General features: G+C 39.0%; 1 protein-coding gene across 3 annotated transcripts in view; it reads left to right on the top strand.

The window, feature by feature from the left end:
- The window catches only part of mctp2b (multiple C2 domains, transmembrane 2b), a 29,670-nt gene extending 8,075 nt beyond the window's left edge, over positions 1–21,595 (top strand). The window contains exons 4-23 of one of the 3 annotated variants that reach the window (XM_029499111.1): positions 464–581; positions 2,571–2,713; positions 3,051–3,127; positions 4,307–4,421; positions 4,569–4,595; positions 6,497–6,667; positions 8,193–8,323; positions 8,581–8,767; positions 9,446–9,539; positions 9,623–9,725; positions 9,851–9,953; positions 10,142–10,243; positions 10,338–10,412; positions 11,574–11,693; positions 14,732–14,845; positions 16,993–17,034; positions 18,787–18,896; positions 19,163–19,272; positions 19,739–19,836; positions 20,650–21,595. In XM_029499111.1, the coding sequence (XP_029354971.1) occupies positions 464–581; positions 2,571–2,713; positions 3,051–3,127; positions 4,307–4,421; positions 4,569–4,595; positions 6,497–6,667; positions 8,193–8,323; positions 8,581–8,767; positions 9,446–9,539; positions 9,623–9,725; positions 9,851–9,953; positions 10,142–10,243; positions 10,338–10,412; positions 11,574–11,693; positions 14,732–14,845; positions 16,993–17,034; positions 18,787–18,896; positions 19,163–19,272; positions 19,739–19,836; positions 20,650–20,697 (2,088 nt within the window). In that variant the 3' untranslated portion in view covers positions 20,698–21,595. Of the gene's footprint in view, positions 1–463; positions 582–2,570; positions 2,714–3,050; positions 3,128–4,306; positions 4,422–4,568; positions 4,635–6,496; positions 6,668–8,192; positions 8,324–8,580; positions 8,768–9,445; positions 9,540–9,622; positions 9,726–9,850; positions 9,954–10,141; positions 10,244–10,337; positions 10,413–11,573; positions 11,694–14,731; positions 14,846–16,992; positions 17,035–18,786; positions 18,897–19,162; positions 19,273–19,738; positions 19,837–20,649 lie in introns of all 3 variants that reach the window. The other 2 variants (XM_029499110.1, XM_029499112.1) reach the window with 2 other exon arrangements.
- Positions 21,596–21,940: the final 345 nt, after the last annotated feature.

The following is a 21,940-nucleotide window of genomic DNA, read 5'->3' as shown; positions in this document are numbered from 1 at the left end:
GGCATCTCAGCTGGATTTCACTTTGTGGCTAAAGCCTGTAATAGTATTATTTACAGGAGGGGCCTGTTTGAATGTGGACACCAAAACTCATTCACATCATTATTTATTACCATGAGAGGTGAAGGAAACCAAACACAGAACTGTTGCTGTACACTGAGACCTCATACAAACGAGTAACAAAAATATTGAGAGGAAGCAAAAAATACACCAATTTATGAAGTGACTTTATAAGGGATTCTAACATCAAGGTAAAAAAATTTGGAAACATGGCAGGGTGGCCATCTATTTTTTTTTTTTTTTTTTGACACTGACACAAATACTTTCGTGCCACCAACTCCCTTCTACCCACCTATACTGTGTGTGTGTGTGTGTGTGTGTGTGTGTGTGTGTGTGTGTGTGTGTGTGTCTTGTTTCTGCCATTATTCATAATGTTTTAATGATAAATATTTAATATAATGTCCAGAATGACATGGGAAATGAGACTCTGAGTCTGTCAGAGAGCATAAGAGACCATCACAGGTCCTTCCTGCTCACCATCAACCTGAAGGAAGGACGTAACCTGGTCATCAGGGACCGCTGTGGTAAGTGTTCAGTCATCTTTTACTACAACTATTGCGCTAACACTAAGACCCTCACTTATCAGCAGCAACTATAAATTAGCTGTATCATGCTTTTGTACTATGTGTTATGTTGTATTTCAGGACAACAAGGAAATTCAACAGGTGACAGTTGATTTTACATATGAAAATTTGTATGGAACTTTCTTTGTGTAGTCACAAATTACTTCATGGTGGCAACGCCTGTTATTGATAATCTGGCAGCTCAGTGACTGACATAACGTAGGAAGATGCTAACATGAATCCTGACCAAGGATCTTTAGCCAAGTTGAACTAAATTACTGGTATAGACAAGAAATCTTGTGCCATACCTCACGAGGCCCCCCTGTCTACTTTACTTTCCCTGCCCTTATGGTGTCATCTGCAATAAAATGACGTGTTTTTCTGAGAAGGACTCATACAGTGAGGTGTTTTGTCACATTGCCTTATTTTCCTACTAATGGCACGTGGCTTTACAGCTGATCACCTACATCATCATGAATCACATACTTTATGCACATAGCTGTCCCAGTGAATAAGTGCTGTCACTGTTATTAGTATATTGTGTTAGTTGTCCTCTCCTGTTGTAACTGTTGCTTGAAGCTGTTGTGCTCTTTTTGCATTATGCATTTATTCCCTGTTGTGTGCTATCACTGCTCAAACAATACAGGGATCAGTAGAGTTTATGAACTCTCATTTTAGGCTAGTTTTCTCAGTTCAGGAAAGCTGTGAGCTGATTTCAACTCAGAATAGTGTTTGAGCCTTCCAGAAAACATCTTTGTGTCCTCTGTAGGTGGATGTAGGTGTTTATGCATGCATCAGCCTCAGTTTGTGTGTTTAGCCTTGGATTGTTTATGATTGTCATGAATGTCTTTTTTTTATTACACTTTGTTCTCGACCACAGGGACACTAGACACAGGTTGTCAGGTTAGCTGTGAAGCTGCTATAAGAGCCAAGGCAGGATTCCTCACAACATATTACAACCTGCCTGAGCCACACCCAGCATTCCCTGTAATAGGTGTTTCACTTTGGGCCTGTATTTCAATTACACATTTTCCTTGGCATATTTACAAAAGCCATGTGTGGGTAAAGAAAAAAAGTGAATAGAGGGAGGACCTGGAAGATTTGGTTTCAGCTTATTGTTGTTAAAACTGTGCCTTTTAAAGCAGTTTTTAAATAATCAATTTTGTTGTGTTTTTTTGTGATCACATTATATCTTCAGCATTCATAGCATATTTAAACAGCAGCAGAGAGTTTGTGAGTATATTAAGACTGCACATAATAAGGCCTGATTGTCAAGGACATGGATGTAGAATCATGAAGGCTGATAATTCAGTGATCCTGTGTTTGGTTGCCTGCTGCCCTCATCTGGTCAAAAGAACAGCCAACTGTTTCAGACTACTTATTTTGCTGCGGGGTGGAAATTACTCATCCCAGCAGTAAGATTTATCAGATGAAAAAACATCAAACACTAAATGAGCAAGTAAATGAGAAAATAGAAAGTCTTTTTACTTAATCCAGCTATAATAATTTTGTCCTGTCTAATGTATGCATTGGTTGTAATATCTACAACCCACCCCTACACCCCTCAAAAAAGTAGCAGTTGTACATGACTTGTGATTGGTTATTGACTCAGGAAGTTGTGGCCACCTTGGTTAGAGGGGAAAAAAAACCCACATCCTTAAAGCAAGCATGAGATGACACTGTAGGTCAGTCCTGCCCTTTACTGAAAACCATTGCATTTGCCTAGGGTTAAGAAATGAGAGTTAAAGGCTCTTAAGCAACTGATTGTAGAAATTGGAAGCAATAAAACCTTGTCAAAACAGGTCGGCTATCATTTGAGTTCTGATTGATATATTCATAATCCCCAGTCACAGAAACTTTCTCTGTCAACATCCAGGTGTTCTACAGAGTTGCCAGTACCAGGTAATGATATATAACAAACAGCAATAAGTTTTTGTTTATCATTTTCAGGTACCAGTGACCCATATGTGAAATTCAAACTGGATGGGAAAACGTTCTACAAAAGCAAAGTGGTTTATAAAAACCTCAACCCCACATGGAACGAGACCTTCTCTTTACCTGTGAAGGACCTGAATCAGAACATGTACATCAAGGTACCTGAAGTGTTACTCTATATATGTGTTGTCAGTCGGCTAATAAAAGAAAATCCTGGCCAACATGTTCAATGTTTCAGCAGGTTTCATGTACACTCACAACAAAGAGAAAAATTTGCTTTCAGAGTGCTTCACCTCAAGTCGGCTGTCATTTTAGTCTTACAGCCCTACTGAAGCACAAACCTTTGAGCATGTGGGTGCATGTTTTCTTCTTTGCAAGGTTTTATCAGTGGTTTGTTGTAAAAACCCACATCTGGTCAATTTCTGCCCCCTACTGACTGTAATAAACCACAATGCTCTCTTTACCAATGTTTTGTTGTTGTTTTACATAATGTAGGTTTATGACCGTGACCTTACAACTGATGACTTTATGGGCTCTGCCTGTGTCAACCTGAGTGATCTGGACATTGACAAGTGAGTATCTCAGTTAGAGTGTGGTGGTTAAGCCTGAAATAGTGTGGCATTGTGCTCTGCAAGTGTTGAATGCATTTTTGGGGTCAGTGCTTATGTAGATGTTTGTGAGACTGCAGTTAAAATAAACATTTCTGTGCTATCTGATGGAGACACTGTGTTAACACTCCAATTTCACCTCACACATCTTAAGCTGCAGTTTCTTGTTTCCACTGATTGACATTTATGCTAAAATCAATAGAATTAGCTGTTACTGAACAATAATATGAACTTATCTGTGTCACAGGCTGCAAGTGCTGTGAATTAAGGAGGAATCTTTGGAATGAGCATGTTTTAAATTAGCATCTACTGAAGCAGTTTTCCCCCTCCCTTTTGGGTTGTTACACATTTTTGTAGTCCTTAATATTGGAGTCCTTATTCTTTTGGCCTAAGGATGTAAAATCCTCAAACAAAAACTAAATTACAGATAAGTAATGTCAGAAAAACATAATTGTAGAAATGTGTTTTGGGGATTTTCCTCCTTTGCTCTCCTGCTAATCATCACCTGACCCATCATATTTAGAAACACTCTAATGTAATGAAATATCAGCTGTGTTTCTGAGCGTTGTTTCTCTTGTCGGCATACGCTGAGTAGCATTGTTAAATTGTTGGGCACATTTGTTCCAATACAACTACAATACTGCAATAATATACATTAAGTGCATCCATTTTCTTTCCTTCCAAAAGCCCAGCTCAGTTATCTACCTGTCTATTAATGAGGAATGACCTAACCCTAACCCTGCATACACACTAATACTAGTCGGTGCTATCCACCAGCCCTGCAATAATTTTTTTATTTTGTGTATTTACACTGACGCTGAGACGTAAAATCTAATAAATTTAGGCATGAATCTTTTTTAAACTAATGCAGAAACATGACTATAGACCTTCTGTGTCAGCAAAACTAAATGTATTAAAAATTGATTTGAACCAACTGCAGAGCTATACTTTCATAATATACACAAGCCCCATTAACCAAATAACCCACATCTGGAGCCATGCAGCCTCGAAATCTGAAACAGGAATACTTTATCACTTCCCAGGGGAAATTTAGCATTCATACTGTCTTCTGTCTGTTCCATTCCTCTTCTCTAATCTACATCTGTTAAACTTGCTAAAAATGGCTGTTTGTATTTTGTCCAGAGTGAACGAGCTGTCTTTGGCCTTGAATGACCCAAACAACCTGGAGGAAGACATGGGTATCGTGTTAGTGGACATGAGTCTGTCACTCCGAGGCAGTGACGGCAAGAAAGGCCAAGTATGGCATCATCCCATACACATTTTTACAGCAATAGGGAGGGTTTATATGCACTATATTTAAAGTTAAAAGTTAAAGGTTTTTGTCTATGTCCTACTAACCAAAGCGTTTTTGTTTTACACCTAACATGCATGTTCCTGCTGGCAGTGGTGGCCCCGAAAACGAAGTGTTAGGGTAAGACATGATGGAGGGAAAATGCTTGACAGACATAAGGTAAAATGTATCTTTGTCTGTGTCCTATGTATTTCTGACAAAGAGACTTGATGTCATCAAAGTTAGAAAGCTGTGGTTCTGCCTCAGCCATTGTGCTCCGGGTTTGGCTTGTGTTACACCTCTGTGTGGTCAAATGATATCACAGGGAATTGCAGCTGCTGTGGGATCACATAAGTGACCAACATTTTATTCCGTTCTTGTTGGTTTCCTGTATTTTAGTCAACCTGAATAATTTCTGCACAAGAGGGCAGCAAATCACCATTTTTTTTTCTTTTTTCAAATAAAGACTACACTGTGGCAAATTAAAGCTGATAAAGCTATGTAATGTCTTTAATAATTTACTAATTGGTTTTAAAATTGAATTGTTATTATTCTAATATTAGCAACTTGAACTACAAATCTGCCAACTACAGATTAGAACCAACACACCCTTCTGCAGAACTTGGCTATGAAATTGACGTAGTTGTGATCCCCTTGTTAATTTTTGCTATAAATGTCATGAAAGTTAATAAGAGATCAAAAGCAACAATGACACATCGCAGGATGCCTTCATTTACGCTCCTTTTGCTGAAGAGCGTCATTCTTTTCCAGAAACTTTGAACATGTGTTTGCATGGCTGGTGGTGAGGGAATTAGCCCTTTTACATCACAGTAAGAATGTTCAGGTTCGAACCCTCTTTCTGCATTCTCCAGTCTAAAGACTGGAGAATGCATTATTGAATGAATTCAATAATGCGTGATTGTCTCTGTGCATCTCTGTTGGCTGAGATTGGCTCTAGTGACACTGCATGGATAAGTGGTATTGATATTGGATGGATTGAAGAAAGGGGCTTAGTTTAGAGGAAAAAGGAAAATAATATAAGACAAGTCGGATGTACTGATTTCAGGTACGTAGACAAGAGTGTAGTGTTGTCTTTTGAAATTTGGCAAGAGAGAGTGTTTTATCACATTCAACCCTTACGTTCAACTAATAATTTAAAAGAAGAATGACAATGTATTATTGAAATTCGCAGATCACATACTGTTGCTTTTTAACAATATATTTGTGAATGGTTTTTAAATATCTAAGACTTGGAGCAGAGAGACATTGACAGTGTAGGGACACTGAGGAATGATGGACTAATCCATTGCTGATCGTGGGGTATTAAATCTGAGTCTGATAACTGTGCATCAGTTTCCAGACTCTGTTGGAGCCATGTGATTTTGTATACAGCCAGTGTTTGCATTACTAAACAGGGATGCCTAATAAAGTGTTCACTGCTTTCATGTTTCCCCTGCTACCTCAGAGACTTCTTGTCCTCTGCAAAGCATGTTCATGTTAATGAACACATCATTTGCTGCTTATGCATGAGGCAGATTAGACAGCAGTGTCAGCTCGGTCTGTGTTAATTAAATCTAGGTTAAATTTATCTCCCAACTGCTTGTCGTCTTGTCTTCATTTGAGATCAGCTAATTATCTTAAATATTGCTTAATTTCCTCCTATAGAGTATATAGAGGAGAGAGAGAGAGGCTGCTCAACATTTGAGCTTGTTTTACTTCCTCTCAGTAGAAAGAAGGATCAGTTCATCTTTACAGGAGAAGAGAAATAATTTCATCTCATTTAGTTTTGCAATGATAAGTGGCCATCCTCATCGAGGGCTGACTGTGATATCCAAAACACTAATCTGAAGCATACATCCATCTTACTTTAGCCTTCTCATGGTGTAAGTGGTTGTGTTTTGTTTTCCTTCCCTTCTGTTTCTGCCTCATGCATGTGTGCAGTGTTAGTACAAATATAACTGAGCAAAATATAAAAGGAATTGATTCCTTTTTTCTGCTTGTGTTCTGAATATTTTTTCCCCTCATCCTTTCCTCTCCTACAGTCAGGAGCATCCCCTCAAAACCTTCGTTTGTCAGAAACACTGAGGAAGAGTCAGCTGTGGACTTCTGTTGTGTCAGTAACACTCGTTGAGGGTCGGGAGCTGCCGCTGGACACTCAGGGAGGTCAGCTCTTTGTTCGCTTCAGACTGGGAGAGCAGAGATACAAAAGCAAGGTACCGCAGGACTAAGGCTCTTCATCTCATTCAGCCCCCTCCCCTTCAAGTTGTCCTTGTTATTTCAAAACCCTCCCTTGCCCCATCTTTTTTGTCTCACACTCCCCCTCCCCCCTTCCTCTTTCTCCCTCAGTTCTGAATACCTCACTTCAACCCTTCTTTCAGGAGTCCCTATTTTCCATCAGCATTATTTTCTTGTCACAATACTTTCTTGTTAATAAAGATGATAATATAAATTTTTATTTTCCACAGACTTGTTCATTTCCATTTAGCTTCATTGGCTGGTTAACACACATCATTGAAATATTGTAAAGAATGCAACTCATTTTGAAATAAGCATTATGTACAGTGCAGACAATTTTGTAAGTTATCTTCTGTATATGTACCCTTTTCTTGTTCCCTCTAAATTCTACAGTTTTTTTTTTTGTGTTTTTTTTTTTCCTAAATTTGTTTGTGATTTATTTTCAGTGCCTAGAGATTATTGATTTGCATTTGACTTTTGTTTATCAGGGAATTAATTTTTGAATTTGACAATTTTGAATTCAAACTCACTCTAGATAAGTTAGACCTTCACCCACAGTAGACACATAAAGCCCAGGAAAAAATGTCTGACTAAAACTGCTGGTGGTGATGATGATGATGATGATGATGATGATGATGATGATAATAACAGTAATAATCAATAGAAATGAGACCTCAGTGTTTCTGACTTGAAGGCATTACACATACAATGCAGTTTGAGTCACACAGATAAAGACACTGTGTCTCTGACCTCTCTGGGTCTGACGTTATTTGCACATTGAGATTGCTGTCATCCATCTAAGTGTGGTTTATACAATAGATTCCTGAATATATATTTATTGAGTGTTTGTGTTTGCTCTGTGTGTAGTAAATTATTGTCAACAGTAAATAATCTGTTTTAAAGGTGCAAATTGGTGGCCTTTCAAATCCTTCTGTTAACACACATTTTGTAAAAGAGTCATCCAGGTAAAAGAAAAGCAGTAAGAGCAAAGGAAAGATATGAAATAGATTTTTAATGTGTAACACAAAACCATTGCACTCTCATTGCTGTTCATCCAGACAGCTGCATGATGTCTAACAGTGATGCTCACTTTTTTGTGCTGCAGGCTCTGTGGCAACTGTCATTGATGATTATCCTGTTAGTCACTTTTGTTGCAACATCATTCATTGTACATCACATGTTGTAATGCTAATGAGAAGCATTGCTCCTTTTTATTTCTTTCTATTTGGGTTGAAAATATGACACATTATTTACTGCAACTTTCTGATGCTTGTAAATGGCACAACATTCACACACCAGGCTGAAAATCTGGACATATTGCTACCAACCTATTATTTAAATATGAGCATCGACGGTACATTTGGACTACCACAAAGTTAAAGGGCAGAGAATATTCCAGCAATGTTTTCTGTTCCTCATAGCTGAACTTGAATGGTTGCTACTTATTCAATATCCATATTCATTTGAAAATATTTTTAATGTTTCATCTTCTTTCCTATGCAGAACCACTTCAAAGTGGCCAACCCTCAGTGGAGAGAGAGGTTCACCTTTAACCAGTTCATGGACAATAACAAAATCCTAGAGGTGGAGCTCTGGTCCAAGGAAGGGCGAAGAACTGAGGAGTGTTTGGGAACGTGAGTCTCTGCAGCTCATGGAAATTTTTTTGTTTTTGCACAGACTTCTACTGCAGTACAGTTTCTTAAATGCGCAGGCCTCAGAAGCTCAAATTGTTAGATAATTAGAAGTACTTCATCGGACAAGTGCTATAATTTAACACAATATCTTCTTTCTGATTGTTTGTCTGCACAGGCATACATGTGTAGACCTGTGTACTGATGGTTCTGGATGTGTCTGTATGCATGACTGAAACTGTGCTGTGTTTGTATTACAGGTGTCAAGTGGACCTATCCAGAGTCCCTTTCAATAAGAGGCAACTGTTCTCACTCTCCCTGGACTGTGGGAAGGGATGCATAGTTTTCCTCCTCACGCTGAACACATGCAGTGGCGTCTCCATCTCTGACCTATGTGCGGCACCTCTCGATGAACCTCATGAGCGACAGAACCAGCTGGACAACTACGTTAGTGTCTCCGGACTGAGTGTGCGCTTTCTGTAACTGTACTATCGCCACATCACGTTCTAGCACAAGTGTTTGTCTACCTGACACCTCTGTCATTTGACTGACACAAGTCCCTTGATACCAAGTCAAACCCAGAGCCATCCTTTTTTTCTCCCTCTACTGCATTTACACAAAGCAACAACAGGCAGTACCGTAATCAACACGATGTAAATCTTAAACTCAGTTTCAAAATATAAAGGCAGGGAGTGAAATGGTTAAACTGAACTTTCACTTTCTGAGGAGAAGTCCATGTAGTTCTCTCAGTGTCTATGGCCTTCTCCTCTGAGTCAGTCTGAAAAGTACTTTCTGTGTCCCGTGGTCAAGGGCCAAGAGATGGCAGCATCTGTCCGGCAAAGGGCTGAGCCCTTAATAAAAGCCAAACAAGAAAAACAATCTGACAGTACATTTCTGTAGTGTTTTGGTAGAAGTCTGAGTATTTAGCTTTTTATTCTGATAATTTGGACATAGAACAGAGTGAAAGGAAAACTGGTAGATATATCCCATGACAGTAAATATCTATGCGTATTTTGTGTTATATGGATATTATTAAAGATAAGTCCATGAGAAAACATAAATAAACGTGCAGTAGATGATTGTGAAATCTTACGGAGATCCTAATGCGGCTCAATGTCCCCACAGAATTGGAAGAGCTCCCTGATAAACCTCAGAGATGTTGGTTTCCTTCAAGTCAAAGTTATCAAGGCAGTAGATCTGCTGGCTGCTGATTTAAACGGTACATCACACACTTAGATTTACCTAATTCTTCTGTTTGGGAGCCCAGAGTTAGTGTTTTTTTTTTTTTTTGGTGCTCTGTAGGTAAGAGTGACCCTTTCTGTGTGTTGGAACTCGGCAACGACAGACTTCAGACCCACACCATCTATAAGACCCTCCACCCAGAGTGGAATCAAGTCTTCACTTTGTGAGTTCAACTTTGTTTTTCCAACCACATTTTATCATTAATACTGCATTATACATGCAGTCTGAAGGCAAATGTGTGCTGTCTGTATCTGCTTTGTTTCCTGACATGCATGTTTATCACTATAGCCCTGTCACAGACATTCATGATGTTCTGGTTGTGACCATTTTTGATGATGACGGAGACAAGGCGCCAGACTTCCTTGGAAGAATTGCCATTCCACTGCTCTCGGTACAAACCTACCCCAGTAACAGTCTGTCATGCAGACAATAGACTAATCTATTTACACTGTGTCTAAATTAAAGTGAAGAGGGCGATAACACTCCAGTGCGTTGAAGACTTGCTAAAATGTAATCCAGCATGACTGATAATCAGACTCATGGTTGAGTTCACCACCTGATGCCCTTTCTTTCCTGCAGATCCGCAGGGGACAACAGATCGCCTTCCCACTAAGGAAAGAGAACTTAGGTGGACTGTCGAAGGGGAGCATTACTCTGGAGCTGGAGGTTATTTTTAACCCTGTAAGTAAAAGTTCAACCTGTCTTGAGAACAAGATAATATGATGGATATCAAATGTGGGCCTGATTCTCACTGCATCTTTATTTTTTTTATCAGGTCAGAGCAAGTATAAGAACATTCCAACCCCGAGAGAAAATATTCCAGGAGGATAATCCCAAATTTTCCAAAAAGGTTTGACAGAGTTCATATAAAAGTTTTCAGTCGAGCATTTGGCAATTGAGTTTGCATGGATTAAAAAAACCCAAAGATTTTACAACACATAAATTTAACTTACTCTGTTAGTTGCAAATGTCTTAAAACGTGATTATGGCCTGGATTAGCTCAAGGAGGGAAAATTAAACTGCTATTCTGATTATTTAATTTAGTGTTTTATTATTATTATTATTATTATTTTTTTTTTTTAAGAAAAATGTCAAAGTTGAAGGTATTAACATTTCTGTCTTATGACAGGAAATTTTAAATCTTTGCGTTTTTGACTATTGCTTACATAAAAGTGATGATTTGAAGAATTCCTGTGTTTGAGGAGATTGTGGGTGTGAAAGATCTTCTTTCACTTTTCTTCGCCTTTTTATAAACAGATAATTGATTGAGAAAGTAGCAGATTACATAATAAAGAAGAACATTAAACATTAGAGGGAATCAACTCTGAGGAGAGTACAGGTCATTGGTCATTGCACTCTGTCAACAATGCTGAATAAATAATTTTTACTTATCCAAAAGCTAAGGAATACAAAGAGTTGTCAAACTGACATTTTTATTACTTTACTTTAACTTGAAACTTAAACCCTGATTTATTTCTTTTTTTATTATTTTTTTTCCCCAAAAGGGAAACCTCCCTTTGTCTGAATTAGGGGAATTTAGCTTTTAATTCTTTTAATTGACCCCAACTGTGACTGAGTTTCTTGTCCAATGTTCTAACATTGGTTTGATATAGAGTGTGCAAGACAGGATGTGACACAGGGTGCCTGACTGTCTGTACTCTGCACAAAGACTCATTGTTGTGAGACAATGGATAGCTCATGAAAACCAAAATAGGCTTACATTCTGAGAACTTGGGTTGAAACATGCAGGTTTTGAGTTTTTTTAAATACTGAATGTCTTGTCTGACAAAATCAGTTCAGACTTTTTTTTTTTTTTTTTTTGGGAGGGGGGCTCTGACCTTACTGGTTCATGCACACACCAGCTACACTCACTGTGTCAGTAACTGAGCAGATGTACATGTTTGTCATGGTACATGTTTAAATTGCACATAAATGTCATTAATATATTTTGTTAATTAATATAAATCATATTTTAAATATAACTGCTATAATATTTATCTTGGTCTTTCAGGCTCTTGCCAGGAACGTACTGCGCGTTCAGACACTGTACAGGGCTATCATGTCGACTCTGCAGTACATCAAAAGCTGCTTCCAGTGGGAGAGTGTTCAGAGGAGCCTGCTAGCCTTCCTGGTAAAGTGCTTTAACTGCTTATCAACATACTATCTGCATTTCCCTCTTGTTTTCTTTCTTAGGCTGCGGAGGAAAACCGCAATCTGGCCAACCCTTGTTTGAACTCTCCCAGTGAGATTCTTAATCAATGCGGTGTTGGGCTCAGCAGAATCATAGTCTTGGCCATGGCTCTGTGCTGGAGTGGGCTCTTTCATTCTTGCATGTGTCGCGGATGCAGAGCTAAACCTCAGCTGGAGAGAGTAGAGTCCCAGTGGAGTCGAGATAGTCTATTTTTGTTCTTATTCCCTGACAACTCATTAACCCTATGTCCAATCTTTGCATAGTTTGATTTAGACCCCATTATGCCGACAGAAGTCCAATTAAAAGGCTCTTTAGAGATAAGACTGATTCTCCATCCTGCCATTGTTCAATACAAGTGTTAAGCGAGTCTAAAGACAGAAACATCGGAGAAGCCCTTGTATTTTTAAGTGCAAAGTGAAGTGGGTGCTGATCTTTTTGACATCATTGTCTCCCAGATCTAGCTTGGTCAATACAGCATACAGCAAGTTGTGCATTAATAATGCAGGCAATCAAGGTCATGGGGCTTTCTTTTTGTTTTTAAACCTGATGTCCTGTAGATGGCACTAAAGCTTTTTTCAGCATTTTTTTTTTCTTAGGAGGCTGCTGAGTAGCTACTGTAAGTAAGCCAGTTGTACAGTTTGTTCAATTTGCTGTGAAAAATGGGGGTTCTGCACATCAGATCTGTTATCTGAACACAAGCCACTCTCTCTGTTTTGGCTTTCTATCATGCAAGGTTTATAAGCTTAATAATTATAGTATTATAATAATAATTTAGGATCACTTTATCCTGGGATGTATACGAAGATAAGACTGTCTTTAAATCAAGACTCTCCTAATTTAAATATTTAAAAATACAATTTATGTAAAGGCACAGGCAGACAAGATTCAGACACCATGTTATCCCCTCTCTCCTATAAATAGTATGAATTACTGGGGGTGATATTGTTGTTTTTCTTAACAGCTCAGACACACACTCCAAAGTAGGGATCATACAAACACGCACAAGCACACAATGTACACACACATTCGCCCACTGCAGCTCAGTGTTTGAAAGACGGTACCATCTGTACTTGTGTTTTCACACTAAGGCTCCCTGCCTTTTCAAGCCTCAGTGAGAAGAAATAAATTCCTGCTTAATGCCACCACATAAGAGTAATGAATCAAAGCTTTACCCGACATAACAGGATACAGTGACGGACCACCTGCAACACCTGTCAGTTGTCAGAGACCCTCATGTAAAGAGCTTCAGTCAGTATATTTTATATACACCAGCAAGGTACAGGTAACCTCAGTGAGAAGCTAAAATTCTGTCCTCTGAACTGTAATAGAGCACAAACTGTTCTGCATCACTTTGCAGTTTTAATTTTGAAATGCCCGTTCCATCATAAAATAAAACCTACAGCTGATTAACGTTTCCCTAGTTTTCTACTCTCACTCTACCCAAACACAGAAAAAAGAGGGTTCACCCAAAATTAAATGTGGCAATCTGAGAAAGATGGTGGGAAAAAAAAAAAAAACTAAGAACAAAAGCCTAGCTTCTTCAAGATGTGTCATAAATCCTCCCACCTCATCCTTTCACTTCATAAAAAAATGTGTCTTGTTGCACTCTTTCATATGCAGCAAATTTTCTTAGAGCGTAAACTTGGTGTATGACAGTAGAAAATCTTAGCTTTTATCCTGTCTAACTTTTCTAATTACTTGGGCCACAGGTGTACAGTTCACTTATTTGGATCTTTTCTTTGCCCACAGTTGCACCACATTTTTGCATCCAATGGTTTTCCTGTATTTGTCACTTGCATTTGTTTACTAGGTGTTGCTTTACAACAATGAATGGTTTGAGGGATGCCAGTGGTGTCTGTGCTCTTTGATTAACTCTGTGCGATGCACACCCTTCCACAAGCATTAGTGTGGAAATCTTGCTCCATTGTGAAAAGTTCAGTAGCTCTCCCAAGATTAGGAAGGCTTTGATATTTTTAATTTCCTCTAATCTGGATTGTATTTCCAGATCCCTTTCTGCCATTGAAGGCTGTGTAACACCTCTCAAACTGAAATGGGCACTTATCACAACCTTTATGGGCCGAGTATACATCTCCTCCAAAGCGTGACTTGGCCTTCCCCTTGTCCCTGCTCTCCCACTCATTACAAAGTCCTCAATCATAAAACATAACCCTTTCAGAGAGGAACTGGTTTCATCTCCTCTCATAGGCCCTGTTTTGGCTCATGATAACACAGACAAGCGCGTGCTTGGCTTTTTGCACATTAAAGCCTGTGGTGGTGGTGATGGAGGTAGGAAGAAGCGGGGATCATCTTTTATGCCAGTTGGTGCCTCAGAGGAGAGTGATGTCTTTACCAGATGTTCACTTCTATTTTTATTAGCATTTAAAACCTGTGAACCGTTCCCCACGCCTTTTTGGCGTCCTGCCATTTTGGATGGTGCTGCTACTCTGACAGGATTATTTTATAGTTCCATTTAGCTGTACAATCCAGAGATCACAAGCCATATTTCATTATTCTTTCATTCCTTTTACCTGAGCAGACACAGGAGGAATGTGCATCATAAGTGCCATTATGGATTTTAATGACATATTCACAAACAAGCCCCCTGCCCCTCCAAGTGTGGGCAGCTTTAATGTACACAAGATGAGAGAGGCAGAGCAATTAGACTTATGTGCTTAATGTCAATGTATACGCAAGGACTGGGGGGGGGGGGGTCAGTCCTGCTGAGCAGAGTGGCCACGCTGCACAGCGTATGCAGGATAATTGTACGTAGGAAGCCAGGCTTTAACAGTGGCGGGGTGGCCCTCATCAGCTTGATCAGTGCTCATGTGATCAATAGTAGATTGGATCAACCTTTAGTTGGCAGGGAATCAGGGTCTATTGAAGATCTATTTGAGTGTAACTTAATGAAGGACAGTTTGTTTTGTCCTCCCGCCACCCTCGAGCCTGACCTGACTGATATCTGACTCTTCTGTCTGCAGTTGTTTGTGGTGACAGTGTGGCACTGGGAGTTTTACATGCTGCCCCTCTTCCTGGTGTTCCTTATCTTGAAGAACTACATCTGGATTCGCTCCGGTCGGGTCAGCCAAGACCTGGTGAGTCCACACCAGATTTATCAACCATGTCCATCTTCTCCTGCAACTCAGGGGCTCCTGTCCACACTCTTCCCTTCTTTTCTCACATTTTTTTCTCATAATTAAAAGCTGCTGCTTCTATAAATGCAGTCCCATTTAATTTTACATTTCCATAGCAACCAGCTGTACTTTTCCACATTCCACATAATAATAATAATAATAATAATAATAATAATAATAATAATTAATAATAACAACACGTCATACATCATACACCATACATAAGCATAGAGAACTCTGTGAAAAGACTCACTCATTTGCATTGTTTTTTATGAACACTACTTTCTCTTTTTGCAGTACAGTTACTGTTCTGAGTTGTTTCTCTTCTTCACTATAATTGGGCTGTTGCCTGGTCCTCACGTCTGTTGAAATAAGAAAAAGTTTAAAGCACCATCCTCTGAAAAGGTCACAATTAACGCTGCTTTTTTTTCTTCTTCACCTGCTGTTACCAGTTTTCACTGGAGGATGTTTTATCCTGCCTGTGTCTTGTGTAAAATAGCAGCTGTATTTACTATATACACTAATGGTAGTTCAACACATACTGTAGGTGACAGCAAATTATATACACTTTTATATACACAACATTACTTAATTGTAACGTTAAATCAATGAACTAAGCACTGATTCATAACCAGGAATGCTACACTAATTATTATTTTATCATAAATTAATCTGTCAGCAATAATTAAATTAGTCATTGCTTTTCAGAATGTATGATTATATTCAACTCTTGTTGTACCACCCTAATTAATTCATACATAAAAATATTGCAGTAACACCAGGTGTTATTTAATTATTCTATCCTTTTTTTCATAACATCGGATAAAATTTATTTTATATTTGATTTTATATCATATATCTATCTATACAATTCAGTTAGAATTAATTGTATTTGTGAATGTTTTAACATTAAAAATTTATGAATGGATAAAAGATGGTAAAAGTTTAAGTTTGGATCATCAAAGTACATAAATGCATTTATTATATTGTACTGTATTATATTGAATTGTTTAATAATAATAATAGTAATAAAAACTGTGGCTTATCTGCTGATCCAGGATTGGTAAAGTTCAAGTGATTTACTGGTAACATGATCAAACAACCTCATAAGCATCGCTCCATCCTGATTGGAAAATGTGATCATATTTTTTTGCGTTGTATGTCCCACCTACTTCAGACCACAGTCACAAATGATGATGAAAATCAACGATGTGCAGTCAAATTTAATCGTAATGAGATTTGAAGATGAAATGGATCCTTAAATACTTTTGATTGAGGTTACTTTTGAGGTCCTGACATATTGTGACAGGAGGACATATCAGAGTGGATCTCTGATACATCACAACTGAATTTTAAATCGGCAATAAATCTTTTTTCCTCTGGTCTGTTTTTTAGAGCAGCAGTGGCATCCTATTAAGAATTAGTTGGCTACTTCTATATTGGCTTCAGAAATTCAGAAAAAAATATAAAAAATAAAGAGTAAAACAAGCACTTATTAATAGTTGTCTCTGGCTACTTAGTACATAAAATATTCACTGTCATTTTAGCTGTTTTTGGTGTCAACCAGCTCTGAGAAACACCTGCGTCTCCAGCCAGTAGCTGGTGTTTTTCTGTTCACGTTGGTGTTGTGCAGGTTGCAGTGTGACGAGGTTTTAGAGCTCTTTAGTTGATAACAGTTGCCTGCTGTGGCCAAAAAAAAAAAAAAAAAAGTTTGGAGAGTGGGTGAAGATATTAAAGTGAGTGTGGTTAAGCTCAGTGCTTGAGTTTTTCATCCACTAAGAATTTTACTAGAGCTGAGGTGAACAGATAGACGAAGGAATAGAAAATGACAGCAACCACAGTCAATATGAAAATGTAATGCGCTTAACATATTGCATTACATTAAGTTCTCTACTGATTTGCTGCAAAAAAGAGAGGAGAAATTAAATATAAACCCGAATGTCAGGCAGCTGTATTCTGCCGTGCTGAGTGTTTCAGGTGGCTGACTGCAGGGTCACCCCTGAGCCGCTGGGGTTAATACAGAGTTTCAGTGTCACAATGAGTCAAAGTTTGTAAAAGATCCAGGGATCACTCACTGCTCTATTCTGATCCTCTCTCTTTTCTCTCAGGATGACATGGATGTGGGGGATGAAGATGAGGACGATGAGAAGGTACGTACATGTGCTGGCTGTTTATCTTTCCACTTCTTTGTTGACTTTGTATTTCTGTATGTTGATGAATAGAAGAAAATTCAGCTGTTTTTTTTTTTTTTTTTTAGATTGGGGGGGGGTTATGTTGACAAAGGTTTCTGCCGATGATCTATGGTTCCATGTTGTTAAGCTCTTTATTCAGCACCAAATTTTCTGATGCATTTTGATTCCTGCCAACAACTAGTTGTATTTCTTTGTAAACTTGTGGTTACCAAAAGACATTTGGGCTTAATGAAGACGTTTCCACATGTCACAACCCATTCATATGCAAATAGATGGGTGGAGAAAAAGGTTTTGCTGAATTTGGGAAAGTCCCTGCACTTAACACAACATATAATACCATCAATATGGGACTACTGACAGCTCTTAGACATGCTTTTTCAGAGCTTGCTTTTAAAGTTTGCGTTGAAAGTGTTACAATGCTTTTAGGCCATGAAATATTCCTTTAGAATGACAGCCATTTATTGTGGCCGTTGAACGGCCTGCATCAGCGTCATGTAAAGTGGTTCTCATGCTGGTTCCACTGGGAACATGACCCTGAAATGGCTCAAGTGGTTTTCTAACGCGATGGATATTTGACTGAGGTGAAGTTAAATTGTCCTCCATGTGTTCTTTTAGACAGTCAGTGTATGTCAGTGGAAGATCCCAGGTTTGATCCCCTCTACAAATCTTTTCCCAAGCTCATCTCCAAAGTCTTGATGGCATTGAGCCAGCAGCCACTCTGTGTTTCCAAGCAGAAGTGAACATATATCACAGAGATCACATAGAGACAAAGACCTTAGCTTTTGCCACTAAGCACTCTTTCAGTAACCACCATTGCCAGCCCACCATCCTCTAAGGAACCAGCTCATTTTTATGGTTCTGTAACCGTCCTCTGTCTTTGATGTGGACATGTGGCCGTGTCTTTGTCTGAAGTCTGGCTTTCATGGGAGGGATCTCCAGAGACTCTGGTCTTCTCTGTTTATTTTAAATCCATCCATCCCTCCTGGGATGTGGTCTAGCCTGAGAACCGTACCTCTTTCCTTTCATAATGTGAAGTCCAGTCGCATCCTGAAGAACTTCAAAACAACATTTTCAAAGTTGCTTCAAAAGTATCTGCTTTAACATTCACATTTTGCAGACACTCAGAAAAAAGAGCAGCATTGAAGGAGTATGTTTGAGTCCTGTGGCGTCCTGCCCGTATCTCATGAGACAATTCAAATTGCATTTTAAGAATAATAAAAACATATAAAAAAAAAATAATTAATAATTAATAAATGTTATTCAGTTAACTACTGTCCCAATTACAATTACAGTTTAAAACAGTTAACAGAATGCAAATGTAGCAGAGTAACACATACTTCAATGAAATAAATATAAATATAAGAAAGTATTAAAATTATTTCAGTTAATGTAAATAAAATGATGGCATGTTAAACTTATTCAGTTCAAGTGCAGCAGAGAATTGAGAGTTAACAGGCTAATGTTAATGTCAGAATCAAGTATGGCAACACTGATTTTAATTTAACACAAAACTGGTATTCGATTCAAATTTTGTTTTGAAATTTACTGTAATATAAATATGGGACCATTTATCATTCGATTTTCGCAAATCTACTTATTTACTATTTTTTATTGTCTGTAAAATGACCTTAATGACTTTCCCACTGAACAGAACAGAGGAAACTTACAGGCAGAGTTTGAAGTCACGGTTTGTGGTGTTTGCTGCTGTAGGAGTCAGAGAGGAGAGGGCTGATTGAGAAAATCCACATGGTACAAGAAACAGTCATCACACTTCAAAACCTACTGGATGAGATTGCTTCTTTTGGGGAGCGGATTAAAAAGTAAGAATTAAAAGAGTCTTTTTTTTTTTTTCCCCCCTCACTATAATTAAATTTTTTGTTTTTATTTCAGCTATTAGCAAATGTCTGTAATTGCAAAATAAAAGGTTTGGACTATTCCCTAAATAACTTCCCATATTATTTTCATGTTCTTGAGTGAAGAAAAAAAGTCTGCTTTCTCAGTTTCATTGTATTATTTCCTCTGTTTCATATCCAGTCAGTAAATTCCTCCCTGACACTTGCTCATGTTTGTGATCACTATTTGTCAGCACATTCAACTGGTCCGTGCCGTTCCTGTCCAGCCTGGCTTTGCTGGTGTTCGTCACTGCGGCCATCCTCACATACTACATCCCTGTACGCTACATAGTCTTATTATGGGGTGAGTGTCAAGCACTGTTGTGTTACTTGTGTGTTTCTGTGCCTCCATATTAGCTAATGACCCCCCCGCACTGCTCAATAAATGTAATTTGTCATCAAAGAAAAATGCTCCTTTTTTTTTTTTATTTCCTGCTCTAGCATTGTTGGATGATACATTGGCTCCACAAGGTCACAGGATTATGATCATGACCTTGTGGATCCTTATCCCCTTTATCTCTTTGCCATTAACTGCTTATGATGATGAAGTGAAGCATATTCCACAAAAACAGGGAGCTGCAGTGTATAATGACTTCCAGACTAAAAAAAAAATGAAAGTAAAACAAGAAGCAGACATACACTCTAGTACTTGTAGTAATATTTCTTGGACAACATGAGCCTCCTCTGCAGGTTTCTGTTTGTGTGGAAACAAAGAGTGCAGTTACAAGAGACTACTGTTAATGATATGTTGGTGTGAATTTCTGTTTTAGGTATCAATAAATTCACCAAGAAATTACGGAACCCGTACAGCATCGACAACAATGAGGTGCTTGATTTCCTGTCGAGGGTGCCTTCAGATGTGCAGAAGGTAAGCCCCACTGGATCAGCCGACCAGGAAGCCCAAAATCCCAGAGCCCACTAGCTTTGCATTTTACTACAACACCTCCCAGGCATTCTTCGCTCTTCTCTGTATAATTAGCTTCATCTGTATAATTACGTAGCCCTGTATAATTTCTGTTGTGTTTTGGTCATGATACGGTGGAGGTCTGCCGCTGTTTCCCAGGCACAGAGACACAGCCCCTGGTGTCTCCTGCAGACTGTCAGCTTGTAACACAGCATCTCCTCCAGTGCACATCAGCCAAAAAAAACCTCAAACAACAGAGTGAGGTTTTACTGAACAATTCACTTCAGTTTAAAATTGAAAAACTTCCCTACTAAAGCAATAATCAAAGCTGTAGGACTTCAAAATGGCTACTTCATGTCCAAAACCAACACTCTTTTTAAAATATGAACTGCTTCCCCCTGTGTTCCCCTGAGCTGACCGCTATTCTCTTTTTATTCCTGCTCTCCTTTCTATCCCCTCTCTTGTTAGACACCATCATCTCCTCCTCACCCTGTCTGTCTCTGTCCCTCTCACTCTGTAAGCTGTTGACCCCTTTTTGTCTCCTCTCCCTCCTGCTCTGGGGCCTTGGGTCCCTTTTTCACTTTGCCATCTCTCCACTGACCGCTGCTTTTCTGTCTATAACCAAGTGTTGTCGCTGTGCTTAAGACATCATCATCCTCTACTGCCCAAGTAAAGATATTCCTTGTTTGGCTATAGAAATTAAATACAAGCACCATAAGACAAATGTAAAGAAATGTGCCTCATTTTGGTGCTGACTCTGCTGTTGATCTCCTGCAGGTTCAGTACAGTGAGATGAGAGGCAGCAGGAAGAAGAAAATCTCGTAAACAGGACCTGATGCTGTTCTTTGTGGGCTTCCTACCTAAAAACTGTTTCGAGTGCATCCGATGGTGGTCTGCACAGTCTCACTTTTGTTGGTTTCAGGGTGTGTGGTAGGTCTGAGTCTTAATCTGCTGTGGTGATACACAGCTCAGCACTGCTCACATCGACCTACACCCAAAGACCTTTCAACCAAAGACGTCAATACTGAGGACCATGCACATATTACCAGCCTAACTATTTGTAAATCTGGAGAAATTTGTAATATTATTTCTGAAGCCTGTAGGTGCTTTATTGTATGTAAGGTTTATTATTTTAAGATACTTTATCAGAAGCTGCTTTATTTTATAAAGATAACATGTTTTCTCCTGAAACCCACAGGTGTGTGTGTGTGTGTGTGTGTGTGTGTGTGTGTGTGTGTGTGTGTGTGTGTGTGTGTGTGTGTGTGTGTGTCGCGCACGCGCGCTTTGTATCATTTACAAATATGAAATCTAGACATAGACATTTGAAAAATGTAAATAGTGCTAGGATGAAAGAAAATTTTATCAGTTATAAAGATAAAGTCTTCATAAAACAGCATATTTTTAGAAAAAACTACACATTTTAAATGTGCATAGTCTTTGTGGTTTTAAATAATTATTTCTGGTCACAGTCCAACCTTTCATACTCTGTCCATACAGCAACAAATGAGAAGTTTTTCCTCTATTTCTACTCACGTTTGATAGTGTATAAAGAGCTATGTGATGAATTTTGCTTCAACATGGCAGTATGAAATGATTTTTGCACGACGGTCCTGTACGCAGCATCGCAGAGTTTACTCTGCTTCTCTAAACACTTTTATTGATGGCAATCACTGATGATGACTTTGTGTCTCATTTCTAACAGAAATAAATGCACACAATGACACAGTGTGGCATCCTATTCTGTCTCAGCTCTATGCTGTCTCTCTGAATTCCCCTGCACGCCATGTTCATCCTCTGCCTGCTCCTGTGCTGCAGGATTGTGGGCGTCTTAACAGCACGGTTTCCAGTCCCCCCTCTCTTCATTAGGCTTTCATGAAGCGATTCGAGGCTGTTCAAGACCTCACCAGCACCCGGGCTCCCCGCTGTGTTGATGGCCCTTGGGCGACGCCATGAGCAGGAGGACCTCAGCGACCTCCTCTCAGCTGCTGCGATGAGATGCCCGCAGCCAGAATCCTATCAAGCACAGCAGCCAGACAAACCGCCGGTACCAAGCTTCACACCAGTCAGC

The sequence above is a fragment of the Echeneis naucrates genome, chromosome 3, assembly GCF_900963305.1.
Source record: "Echeneis naucrates chromosome 3, fEcheNa1.1, whole genome shotgun sequence".
Lineage (NCBI taxonomy): Eukaryota > Metazoa > Chordata > Actinopteri > Carangiformes > Echeneidae > Echeneis > Echeneis naucrates.
The sequence above is the reverse complement of the archived record's forward strand: the minus strand, read 5'-3'. Positions and strand labels throughout refer to the sequence as shown.